This window comes from Hyla sarda, chromosome 3 (genome assembly GCF_029499605.1).
Source record: "Hyla sarda isolate aHylSar1 chromosome 3, aHylSar1.hap1, whole genome shotgun sequence".
NCBI classification, from domain to species: domain Eukaryota; kingdom Metazoa; phylum Chordata; class Amphibia; order Anura; family Hylidae; genus Hyla; species Hyla sarda.
This window is the reverse complement of record NC_079191.1, coordinates 151,272,003-151,285,943: the sequence shown is the minus strand read 5'-3', so window position 1 is coordinate 151,285,943 and position 13,941 is coordinate 151,272,003. Positions and strand designations below refer to the sequence as shown.

The window sequence follows — 13,941 nt, the reverse complement described above, 5'->3', positions numbered from 1 at the left end:
CATTTACTTGTCTGCAAGAAAGCCAGGGCAGATTATATTTTTGTGAATGTACCCTTATACAGTGTACAGGGCATACAATGACCAATCTTTACCTTTTCATTTAACTGAGGTCTTTAGAATTTTAAGAAAAAATAAGGTCATCTCACAAAACTAAGAACTGTACTAAAATGAGATTGGAGAATACTGAACTTACCTTTGTCTAGTTTGCTTTCTATGTGCTTTGGAAGCTCTGAAGAGGATTCTACATTGGGAGGGTAAACATAAAGTGCTCTACTGATCGGGCCATTTGCATCACGGAGTTCAACTGCATCTTTACAAACATTAAGAATATTCTTCCTGAAATCTTGAACTTCTGGATCCTTTACCATGTCAAACTCACAAACAGGCATTCCTATTGCAAAACCTTTTAAAACAGGGAACATAAAATAACACAATAACCACTTTACACAAATCTGTTTGTACACAAACCACATATCATAACAATGAGCTTTTTATCTTCCTAATCTACAACCCCCCCTCTTATAAAAAGGCTCCCTGTACTTCACACATTTAAAACCAGGTTCTGAATGATGTCACTGAAAGCATTTATCACCGCCTCCTACTTTACCAAATCGGTTACTGAGCATTTTTGCCAGGCAGAGAAAGCACACAATGGCAGTCATAATGACAGCAGTGTGCACTACCGTATGGGTGCCAGTAGAGATTACAGTAAAATCTCCCTTAGCGGACATCGCCCAACAGTTGACAGTTCTTTATTTCCCAACATAGTCCATAAGATTTAATGTAGTTGCACTCTCCGAATAGCGGACACACCCATGCGGACGTGTTAACTCCCCAATAGACAACCAGGCTTATCTGCTGGCGCTATCAGGCCATACCTTGTACCCTACTACACTAAAATGGACTCGCCCACACGTGGAAATGGACTAGCACACTAAAGGGGTGTTGGGCAGCTGGCCACCGCATTAGAGAGGGGAGGGAATGCAGTAAGCATAGCACTGTAGGAAAGAGGGGAGACATTTCGCTTGTAGTAGTATTCGCGGCAACAATCTTACATTGCTAAATTATTTCTTTATAAAATTTATAATATTGGGTTTTATAGGTAATTACACTTGAGTGAGTACATTGATTGGTCATTTAGGAAGATTTTTAAACCCCCCCCCCCCCCCAATAGTGGACACTTTCTCCCCCCTGTAGGTGTCCGCTATTGGGGAAAGGAGATTTTTTTTTATACTCCCCATAAAATCTCTCTCGTAGCCTTCATTGGAGGGAACCTATACTGATGGGTACATGCACTTGCCACTAGGAGGCACCGACACTAGGAAAAAGTCGGCTCCTCCCTGGCAGGATATACCCGCCCACTAGGAGTGAGGTAATCAGTTTTCACCAAGCAGTAGGAGAAGCCAACAAAGAAATATGTCCGAAGGACACCAGAAAGGAATCCAGGATAAAAAAAAAAATAAAAAAAGAAAATCCGGACAAAGAATGAAGAAATGGGTGGGTGCAGTGTCCCCCTCCCCAACAGCTATGAGAAGGAGATTTTATGGGGAGTACAAAAAAAAAAAAAAAAAATCTCGTTTTCTCAGTCACTCTTCATTTGGGGACACCTATACTGATGGGACGTACCAAAGCAGTCCCCTAGGGAGGAAAAAACAACCAACAGCAAAAGGGGAACCTACTCGACCGTAAGGCCCGAGACAACCGAGGCCCACAAACTGAGCTCTCGGAAGAACCCCCGTCCATGGAGAAGGACTAGGACACCAAGGAAGAGACCGTCCTATGTAGAGACTCCAAAGCCATGGTCCATAGAGAAAGAAAAAGGTAGACTAGGAAGCCAGAAGGGCCGGAACCATTGCCGGAGGAGGTAGCAATCAACCCCAAGGAACACAGAACCAGACAGAGGGCTAACCCGGCTGAGGAACAAAAATAGAAAAGGGCACAAACAAGGAGAACCCCAGAGTCAACTAAGTCAAGAGAACATGGCGGAAAAAACACCAGGGAGAGCAGCGTACGCTTGAGAAGGAGAGTACAGAATGAGGCAAACAGAAAAACACTGGAAAAAAGAAAGAAGGATGGAGACTGGCTGTGGAGAGGCATGGTGCAGAAAATCTATGACCAGAACAGCTGCAGACCAAAAACCTCTGTCCCAGGGGCCCTCCGCGAGCACCTGGGAGGCCCACCCACCGGGAGTACATTGACCAACGAATGAGGAGACGGAAGGAATAAGGCAAAAAAGGGAGCGGAATGCCCTGAAAAGGGGCATCCCGGAACACCAGAGCGACCGACCTAGGAATTGGAGATACCTGGGTCACCTGAAAGACGTACAAGTAAAAATAAACAGCCAAAAGGAGCATCCCGGAACACTGGAGCAGCAGACATGGGAAACTGAGGTTCCAGAGTCACCTGGAAGACGTACACCTGTAAAGTAAGTTAACCAAACATCCGCAAAACGCTCCAGGTGCCAAATTTCTACATCTAGACAAGAAGTGCAGTACAGAAAAACTGCCCCACAAAACGGGACCGCGGAGAAGTTGGGGCAGGAGATATGACCTGCCCGAGACCACAACCATCACTAAAGGCCCAAAGAACTAGAAGGGCCGACATACAGAAGAAGACACGCCACAGCATAGTAGGATAGTGTCCAAGACAAGGAGACAAACCAGACATGGACCCCAGCGGTCTGAGTGGACAAAAGCAACATCCCGTCAGAATGGGAACAGAGGAGGAAACAAAAAGGGAAGGTTACTCCAGAAGACTGTAGTGTCAGTGTAGTGCAACTGCACTGACAAGGAAGGAGAAACCCCTCCAGGGAGGAGGAGAGCAATGGCAGGACCCAAACAACAGACGGTGCTAGGCAGCGGTCTCCGATCCCACGTGGCCGACTGTCCTCAGTGCTCCCCATGCGGCCGGGCGCTTCCTCAGTGGGGGGAGGAACTGGCCGAGTCTTTCACCCAGTTCCCCAGCCCCCTTCCTGTAATGGCTGCAGATTGTGTAGCCGGCGCCCCGTTCATGCAACCGGGTGCGGCATCTTACCACAAGTCCTCCCCCCGTGCTTCTCCTAGTCTAAGGCCGGCTCTGGGGGTAGTGTCCTTCTAGTGTGCCCTCCCTTCCCAGCGGGCTGCGCTGTCTGTTAAAGTTTAAAAAAAAAAAAAAAAAAAATTCACCACTGGTCACTCAGAAAATGATTTTTCATTACTTCTTGAGCTCTCCCTTGTGGCAACCAAGAGCTATTACAGCCATGGCCTGTCACATATGTTTTTATCAGTTTAATATCTGCAGGGTCCCTTTTCTAGGGACGGAATCGGGGGCCCATTTATTCCTTCAGTCACCCTGTACAGTGGCCTGCCTATAGACTATTTACATTGTCAGTAGAGCTATGCCTCTGGCGTATCTATTTTCTGTGTCAAGGAACATATGCGCACTGACGTGGCAGGTTACTGCCAGGGATTTCTCGATCCCTTGAAAACTTTTGGGGATATATTCAGTGTCTACCACTGAGTGTCATGCCCATCGTGCCCACGGCTGAATTCCAGTCCCTCCCTCCAGAGGCAAAACACTGGCCGGGTGCCCTTGCAAGGAGGTTTTTTTTTTTTTTTTTTTTTTTTTTTTTTTTGCATTCCAGCCCAGAGATGGAAGTCTGGCAGTGATGGAGACCTCTCAGCTGCCGCGTCTGCTGGCACTCCAGTACCCCACTTCTGATGCAAGGTGTCCGACGGAATGATCCATTGTCTACTTTTGTGGCTTTATCAAGGAGTCAACTGACTGGCTTGCTGTCAGTTGTCTCCTTGATAAAGCCACAAAAGTGGCCAAACATGTCGGGGGTGACAGCTTTGAATTTTAATTAGCAACTACAATGAACATATGTCTCATTAAAGTCGCAGAACAAATCCAGTTGTGTAGCCCACACCTGCAGTGCACGGCAGGTGCCGAGGTTGGGGTCTTCCCCAATACCCCTTTGTTGGGGGATACCAGACTATAGTACTGTTACATCTATAAGAGGTCCAATAGAGACTACTGTGAATGCTGCAGTGGGAAGCACCTTAAAATGATTCCAGACTCTCTAATCCAGGGGACATGTTAATATGAGTCCCAACTAATCCAATTGTATAGGCTCAGTAGACAGGGTAGTCCCACCCACAACTGATAGACTCTCTTAAATACTTGCGTTCCTCACCCATTATTTTGCTCACAATAAAAGTTAAGTTTTCATAATTAGTGTGACATGTTATATAGAGGCTTCTTTGACCCTTAAGGATCAAGCTGTCGTATAACATGAGAGGAAGGGGACCCCTGGATGAGCAAGAGGGAGGGAGAGGGGGAAGGGAGAGGTTGTAGTACGTACTCACCCATGGCTCCATCTTGGTATACTCACCCTGAAGGCTTCAACCAGCTTATGGCCACACTGCATCATACAGGCTAAGATAGCGGGACGAGCAGGGGAAAGTGGGGGAACCGGACCCAGGGTACAACCTCCAAGTGCTGGCAGTTGGCGATAAGGGGTTGACGTCCCTTACTAGAAAATAATAAATAAGACCAGGATTGGGGTCTTGCCTCCTACTGACACTAGCTAAAAACTGATTACCTCACTTCCAATGGGCGGGTATATACTGCCAGGGACGATCAGACTTTTTCCCCTAGTGTCAGCACCTCCTAGTGGCACGAGCATATGCCTATCAGCATAGGTGTCCCCCAATGAAGAGTGACCGAGAATTTCTACCGTACTCACAATATTGAAATAGCTGGAATGTAGTTTCCTTTCAACAGAGGGAGCTATAGGGAAGACAAGCCTATAGAGGGAGTATAGACCCTGCTATGATTACTGGGCAGAGGTGGGCTGGAGTTAGTCCTGCAATGACTACTCAAAGCGGATCTTGATACAGTTGCAGCCTGCTTAGAGGGAAAAATAGCAGAGACACTACTATGGAGCACTAATGGAAAGAAAAGATGCCTAGTATACTCAGCAAAACTGCTCTGACAACAGGTAAGGAAGACAGAGTAAAGCAGACAATTTATAATACTGGTGGGGAGGGGCCGGCGTTGCTGTTACTACCACAGGGGAGAATTATAGCCTAGTCATTGGAAATAGTAGAGGTGCAAAGTGTTCTTATGTCCTAAAGCACTGTTCTCTTTGCCAGTGAATATACATAAAATCTGTACTGGTCAATTTCATAATATGACTTTTAAAATGGTCTGACAGTGTGTTTAGATGGAAAAGTTACTGTGTCTGCAGTCTGGAAATTCACATCTCAGGCCTGTACTATATTGGATTCACAGGTCGATGATGAGAACAGAGGACATTAAATCCACTGTGATACTAATGGCTTCATCTCATCAAGAAGGCTTTTCTTGGAGCATTTATAGGAATCCTTATTTCTCATTCTGTCCCCCATGTTATGTATTTTATTGGGTGCTTATCCTCCTCAAATGTTTTTATGATATGTATTGCATGATGCAGGATATTCACAGGCATTTGTATGTTATGGATCTATTCACACAATATATTTGATGCTGCAGATTTGAAGCAGTGTTTTATTATTTAGTTAATTAAATCAGTAGCTTTATGTATGTTAAGGATACTGTACGTGTAAATACACACTTCGGGCAGGGTCACACAGCATATTTCACTCTGTGGATGCGCCGATGGCAGTCACAGAGACTGCAGCACAAGCTCCTGTCTGCGGCGTGATCGATCTGTACGGCCACTCGCAACGGCAGATTTCTACAGGGGGAAACCCGCCACTAAGAGCAGACACACACAGCTACTCTGCCACAGCCAGGAGCTTTTTCTGCAGCCTGCGCACCCACTGTGACTCTGCCCTTAGGGTACGTTCACATGTGCATATTTTGCACATGTGAAAAATCAACAGCAGAAAATGTGTAGCAAAATCTGCACATGTGAACGTACCCTTAGGGTCTATTCACACATACAGGATCCGTTGCATGTTTGATTAAGCAGATTTTAAGCGGTGATGTGATGCTGTGTTCAGTCATTTAGTTTACATTGAAATCTGCAGCAGATCTTTTACATGTGAATACATCCTTAAAAAGGAGTTTGTCTACTAACAGCATTTACCACCTACCACAGGTGAAGAAATAAAAGTGTAATCTCTGGTCGTTCAATCACTGACACCCCCAACATATCAAGAGAATAGTGGTCCCCAAGTGCCCATTGTAAAGGGTGCACAAGGCTCACCTGAAGGGTTAGGATGACGGTTATCAGACCACTAGAGATTACACTTTTATCCCTTATCAGGTAAATAGGTGAGAAATGTTATTAGTAGACAAACCCCTATGAAGATACAAATTCTAGTTGGTTGTGAATATACTGCATCATGCCAGATCAAAAGCCATACCAGATACAAGAAAGTACATGGGGGTGGGGGAGGAGCAGAACCTATATATATATATATATATATATATATATATATATATATATATATATATATAAAACTCAATGTGTGTGTGTATGTATGTATGTATGTATGTTCCAGCATCACGTCCAAATGGCTAAAGATATTAACATGAAACTTGGCAAACATGTTACTTATATGTCAACAACAGACATAGGATAGGTGATTTAACCCTTACTCACCCCCATTTGCCAGGGTCGGGTTTATGTTTAAAGTCCCATACAAGTCAATGGGAAATACATGTTAAGCATAACTTCCAAACGGCTGGAGATATTTCGATAATACTTGGTCACATGTTACTTATATGTCCACTTAAAATATAGGATAGTTAATTTAACCCTTAACTACCCCCATTTGTGAGGGTCGGGGTTTTTGTTTAATGTCCCATGCAAATCAATGGGAAATGTATGTTCCCACATAACTTCCGTATGGCTGGAGCTATTTCAATACCTGGTACACATATTACAGGTCGGGATAGGAGGTTGTGATAGGCCGGGATATGGGAGGTCGGGATATGGGGACAGGATATGACAACAATATATGAGGATGGGATATGAAGTCAAAAGCTTCCTGCTTTGTTTATTTTCCTCCACAACAAGGTTTAGGAAGGAAAAACCAGGCAACACCGGGTACACAGCTAGTAAGAAATAAAGACGCACTGAGAGCACTTACATGGCCACTGCTCCATTTACTGTCTATGAGACTGGCAGCAATATCTGAACATGATGTTTGTCAGTCCCACAGCAGTAAATAGAGTAGTGGCCACTAAAGAGCACAACTGCTCCATTTACAAGGGGCACTTGGGGGACCATCAGTCTTTTGATCAGTGGAGTCAGAACCCCAAAGTCAGACATTTTTTACCTATACTGTGCATAGGTGAAATAGGCTGGGAGTGGGCTATGTCCAGTTTGGGAACTGTTTATTAGGAGTAAATATGCTCAGGCTGAAATAAAAAACACACACTCTTCTTTACCACCATTGTTCCCTATGGAGCCTGGTCATGCTACTCAGTTCTTCCTGGTGTTCTTAGTGTCTCCAAGTGACTTCTCAGCCAGTCACCCAGAAGTATCCCACCTCCAATTGACTGAGCATGAGCAGCCGGGTACAATAAAAAATTTGCCCCTAGACTATGTGCATGTGCAATGTGTTTTCACTTACGCCAAAATTATAAAATTGCGCAATTTTTATTTAGTCTGTGCTGGCTTCATTATTATTCTAGTTGTGCGTTTCTGGGGGGAGTGGTTAGCAGATGAACTGGTTGGTGTATTAAAGGGGTACTCTGGTGAAACACTTTTTTTTTTAAATCAACTGGTGTTAAAATGTTATAACAGATTTGTAAATGACTTCTATTAAAAAATTAGAATCCTTCCAGTATTTATTAGCTGCTGAATACTACAGAGGAAATTCTTTTCTTTTGGGATTTCTTTTCTGTCTGTCCACAGTGCTCTCTGCTGGCACCTCTGTTCATGTTAGGAGCTCAAAAAGTAATAAGTACTGGAAGGATTTAGACTTTTTTTTTTTAATAGAAGCAATTTACAAGTCTGTGGATTTAAAATAAAAATAGGTTTTCCACTGAAGTACCCATTTAAATTATCACTTGTGCATAAATTACTTTTGTGCAAATGTACTTCAGTGACCAGCTTCTGTAGGAATGTGTGTGAGCTTTTTGTGTTCTAGGGTGCTTCCTGTCATTTGCACAAATTTATAAAGTTATCTGCACAAAAAAAAAAAAAAATAAATAAACCCTTGAAAAACCACACAGTCGCGCAAAAATCTGCACTAATGATAAGTTCCCCCTATGTACTGCAGACAGTCTTGTTAACCCCTATTATCTCTTCTGTGTCTTATGATGTTATTTCTAAAGAGATGTTTCATAAATATTAGAGGACTCATCAGCTCTCTTCACATATATCTGTTTTAGTATATACCTGTATTCACGAAATCATTCTGGAGCACCATTTCTTTGAACTCTGCATTGTTCTAGAGCTTGTGTATTGATTGATACATTTTCAGTTAAAATAAACATGGGGTGTGAAAAAAAAAAAAAAAAAAAAAAAGGGCGAGTCCCTAATAGGGTTGCCACCTTTCTTGCCCCAAAAAATATATTGGCCATGCTAATTTGTATAATTAAAGGGGTTATATAAAAAAAAGTTTTTTCCTGGATATCAACTGGCTCCAGAAAGTTAAACAGATTTGTAAATTACTTCTATTCAAAAATCTTAATCCTTTCAGTACTTATGAGCTTCTGAAGTTAAGGTTGTTCTTTTCTGTCTAAGTGCTCTCTGATGACACGTGTCTAGGGAACCGCACAGTTTAGAAGCAGATCCCCATAGTAAACCTCTTCTAAACTGGGCGGTTCCCGAGACACGTGTCATCAGAGAGCACTTAGACAGAAAAGAACAACCTTAACTTCAGAAGCTCATAAGTACTGAAAGGATTAAAATTTTTGAATAGAATTAATTTACAAATCTGTTTCTCTTTCAGGAGCCAGTTGATATATAAAAAATAGTTTTTTCCTGGATAACCCCTTTAATTATATATGCATGGCATCACAGAATACACATATGCAGGGGAAATTTTCTCCTACTCTGACCCCTAAAACTTTTGTATTTCTTGTTATATGGGCTGTATGAGGGGCCATTTTTTGCGCCCATATCTGCAGTTTTTAACAATACCATTTTTGTTTTGATGTGACTTTTTAATTGCTTTTTTTATTATTATTTTTTTTTTATTAAATCCGGTAGTTGCAGTTAGTTACAAACTACAACTCCCAGCATGCCCTGATACAGCCTATGGCTCAGCAGCTGCCCCAAACAAAAACTACAACTCCCAGCATGTTGGACTATATAGTAGTATATAGTATAGGTCAGTGTTTCTCAACCAGGGATGCCTCCAGCTGTTGCAAAACTAAAACTCCCAGCATGCTCGGACAGCCATTGGCTGTCCAGGCATGCTGGGAGTTGTAGTTTTCCAAGAGCTGGAGGCACTCTGGTTGGGAAACACTGGTATAGGTTATGGTGCAACATTCCGGGAGTTGGAGGATTGGTCGGATAAATACCGGCCATTGCATTTCCAGTATTTTTATATAAAAATACCGGCAGGGTGGCAAAAATACCAGCTATGTCGGTAAAATACCGGCCAGGTGGCAACACTAGTCGGTAAACAACCCTTTGCTGTCAGCACCGACTGGATAATGCCAAAATCTATACAGACAAATCCACAACTGGTAACACCTAGAGGTCTATTTATTTATACATTTCCAGTAGGAATAACAGAGGAATTGCATAATACTGAGCTATAAGAAAACAGTCTCCAGAATGTTGACACGTTATACGTATACATCTGCATCCTGTCAAAATAAGATGCAGAAATATACATAAACGTATAGGAACAGGCCCCATTGGCCCGATCCTAGCCAGATACAAGTTTGGGCTTGGTCCTTTTAGCACAGCAAAGCATTCTATTCAGTGTCAATAAGCTATGCGTTTAGAGAATTAACCCGAAAACAGAAACTAGACGACTATGTTCTGGCCATTGTCAATAGGTTTGTGCCTGTACATTCACTTATATGTTGGCATACTTATTTCCTTATTTGGTAGGATGCTGAAGTTTTTGCTGAATGGGTCAGTAGTATTTAACGGCATAGATACATTAGATAAGCAGTAAAGTGTAGAAATTAAAAGGAGTGATCTGAGCGAGGCTGGGTTCATATCACATTTTCTCCCAAACGGGAGCGCATACGACGGGGGGGACGGGGGGGGGAGCTAAAACCTCATGCTCCCGTATGCGCTCCCGTATGCGCTCCCGTATGTAATTCATTTCAATGAGCCGGCCGGAGTGAAACATTCGGTCAGCTAATTTTTGCGCCGTATGCGCTTTTCCACCGGACCTAAAACTACGGTCAACCACGGTTTTAGGTCCGGTTGTAAAAGCGCATACGGCGCAAAAATGAGCCGACCGGACCAAACGTTTCACTCCGGCCGGCTCATTGAAATGAATTACATACGGGAGCACATACGGTGACATACGGGAGCGCGAGGTTTTAGCTCCCCCCTGCCGTATGCGCTCCCGTATGGGAGAAAACGTGATGTGAACCCAGCCCTAAGTCCTGTCGTAAAGCTTTTGCTCTGAGGAATATAACAATTTCAGCAGAACACCAATTGATCATCCAGGTATGTCGACTAACAAGGTTGTGTTAAAAATGTGCCAACTCTATTCATTTGCTATGTATCGTGCACTATTAAATTTCTCGCTTTCAAATTGAATGTACAGTTGCAGTGTGTCACAATACCATTATGGCAAATATATTAATGCAAATCTAAAATTTCCATAAATCAATGTCCTGAAATTATGCAAGAATGTATAAAACGGACACAATGAAATAGAGCAAAAGAGCAGCTATATTGTTTTATTGTGCATGAAAAAAAATAAAAAAATAAATAAATAAAGCAGGACTCCCTTGCTGTTCATTCAGATAAATGTTTGTTTTCACTTGACTGCATGCTTTCGCCATTACTCCGCTTCCCACAGTGTTTTGGATGGAGCTCTTGGATGCAAAACATTAGAAAAACAGGAAGTTGCTCCAACACCACCAGAGCAATTCCCTGAAATAACACGAGCAGAACTTTACTACAGTTGTTCCAGAAGCTTCATAAACTCCAGGAACAATAATCATTTTACATTGGTGTTTCCCAACCCGGGTGCCTCCAGCTGTTGCAAAACTACAACTCCCAGTATGCCCGGACAGCCAACGGCTGTCCGGGCATACTGGGAGTTGTAGTTTTGCAACAGCTGGAGGCACCCTGGTTGGGAAACACTGTTCTACATATAGCTGTCTGTTCTGCATCATGGGCTCACAATCAAACCACATGAATGACATTAGAACAGGCATTTTATATGTATTATAGAGTTATGATACATGTTATAACTTATAACGGATAAAATCTATCAGGATTTTATAATATCTTATTATAGTACCATAGCTGCCAAAGCATTAAGCAACAGTTGTCATTTTTCGTGCCACAGTTACACACAATGAGGGAAACTCATGCAGCTGTTGCCATAGGTTGGGGGCAGGGATGCGTGTTATAAAATCAACTTCTCAGAGGAAGGATTGTCTCATAATCTGGTCATAAATCACCTAAAAAGACTGTCCAGGAGAGGGACTGTATGGAGACTGAGCCATCCGACAGATCTTCTTCGGAGTAAATGCACGTGACTATAAAGAAACATCCCTGAACGTCTTCACAAAGTCTGCGGCTGCATAGGAATCATGCAGCTGCAGTGGAGGAGAGAAAGCCGTCGGTGACAACCGTGCTCTTCAGAGAGATGCCAGAGACTGTTTACTAATGTCCCATTTTTCTGATCAATATGAGGGATGCTCACACAGCTCAGGAGACAGCCAAAAAAGGTCTCCTGATTCTCTCCCAGAAATCACAGAATAGAGACAGGTAGCAGCAGGAGATGATGAATCTTAGCAGACCCAGGTCAGACCTGTAGGTTGTATTCCTCCCTGTAATTGGGGTAATATTTCAGCCAAAGTCAGAGTGGGGGTCAGCATTTAAAAATAAAGAAAGAAATAATGGTTTTAAAAAAAAAAACGTAGAAAGCACTAATATAAATAGCTACAAATCACTTAAAAAAAAAAAAATTTATATATATATATATATATATATATATATATATATATATATATATATATATATATATATATATAGAGTAAATTTGAGTAGCTGTATTAGTCCAGAGATGCAGATGCAAATCATAAATTTGTAAGGCAACATTTTATGATTTGCATCTATATATATATATATATATATATATATATATATATATATATATATATATATCAAAGGCTGATTTGTGAGTCGCTCACCCCGTGCACGCCCACCTCGCCACCTGTGCCGTAGACCGGCCAGTACCGCCTCCGGCAACTCGCTTGTAGAAGAAAAGACAAGGTCCGGCACTAGGTTGCAGGTAAAAACTTCTTGTTCCTTTATTTGAAGATTCTGCAGTACAGGGTAGAAAGTCTGACGCGTTTCGCTAAAAAGCTTAATCGTAGACTGCCGTACAATCACAGAAGACAACTTAAAATACCGGAGGTATAAGTCACATGACTAACCTCGTCATTGTTAATAACATATACATATAAAACCTGGAATTGGAATCCATTTAGAACATTACATGTGGTGTCTGTTCACACTCTTAAATTATCATGCACTGCGTTAAAGATTATTTCATATTTACCATATTTATCGGGGTATACCACGCACCGGCCTATAACACGCACCCTCATTTTACCAAGGATATTTGGGTAAAAAAAGTTTTTTATTATCAGAACGCACACATGGGAAAGGCACACATTACAGTTAGTGCGCAATATTATACACTACTGACTGTCATATGAGAACAACATCAATTATTTATGTGTGAATATTAACAGGATAGAATAAATGGAGACCTTTGATGAGCAATTTTTTGTAATTTTTATTTATAATTTTTTATGTATATATTGTTGTTACTTTTTATCTTTAAATATTTCTTATTTCTATTTTTATATTGTTATTATTATTATTTACAATTAGTTATTGTTATGCCATAGTATCCTAGATAACATTAGAATTTTTCTATTTCATTATATTTATTTTTTCATTATTTTTATTGTTATTATTTTATTGTTTGTTTTGTTGTTATTATTTTATATCATTATTATTATTATTTTTGTTATCTATTTTTTATTTTTCATTATTGATTATTTTTATGTTTTATTTTTTAGTATTATTTTATATATTTTATTTATTATTATTTTTTATTGTTTTTTATTTTTATTTGTTTTTTGTTATTTATTATTTATTATTTTTATTTGATTTTTCTGTTTTTCATTTTTGTTATTTATTTTGTGTTATTATTTTTATAATTATTGTTGTAAATATTTTTATATATTTTTGTTATTTTTATTATTATTTATTATTGATATTTATCATTATTATTATTTCTCCTCATTATCAATAATATCCAGGTATAGATACTATCATACTATTCCATAACATAAAATTAAGACATAATTGCCCTGCATAGTTGGATGAATTTTGTCCATGAATACAGTGTAGATTATGACATTGTCAATCCACACTATATTGTTTAGCTTATCAATAACTATAAATACTGCTCCTACAAAACATGACCTAACAACAATGCGATTCTATGGACAAGTTAACATCATGCCCATTCTTTTATTTAAAACCTCTGGGTATCTAGTTCCCAAGAGGAACATCCAATAGGTCTCACGTTTATACATCCTATATTTGAGATCTCCACCTCTTGGCCCCAAGGATATTTTCTCTAATCCCGAGACACGGAGGCTATTTGCCTCCCCCCCATGTATTTCCCTGAAATGACGGGATAACATGGAGATACCTGTTAGATTACTCCCGATGTCTGACACATGTTTTCTAAATCTCATTTTTAATGAGTTGCCTGAGCAACCCACATATTGTAATTTGCAAATTGTGCATGTCGCCACATACACAAT

General features: G+C 40.9%; 1 protein-coding gene across 2 annotated transcripts in view; it reads right to left on the bottom strand.

Moving 5' to 3' along the window:
* Nucleotides 1–13,941, bottom strand: part of PIK3CA (phosphatidylinositol-4,5-bisphosphate 3-kinase catalytic subunit alpha) — an 82,472-nt gene that overhangs the window by 40,453 nt on the left and 28,078 nt on the right. For both annotated transcript variants that reach the window (XM_056565222.1, XM_056565224.1), the window contains exon 3: nt 194–403. In XM_056565222.1, the coding sequence (XP_056421197.1) occupies nt 194–403 (210 nt within the window). The remainder of the gene's footprint in view (nt 1–193; nt 404–13,941) is intronic.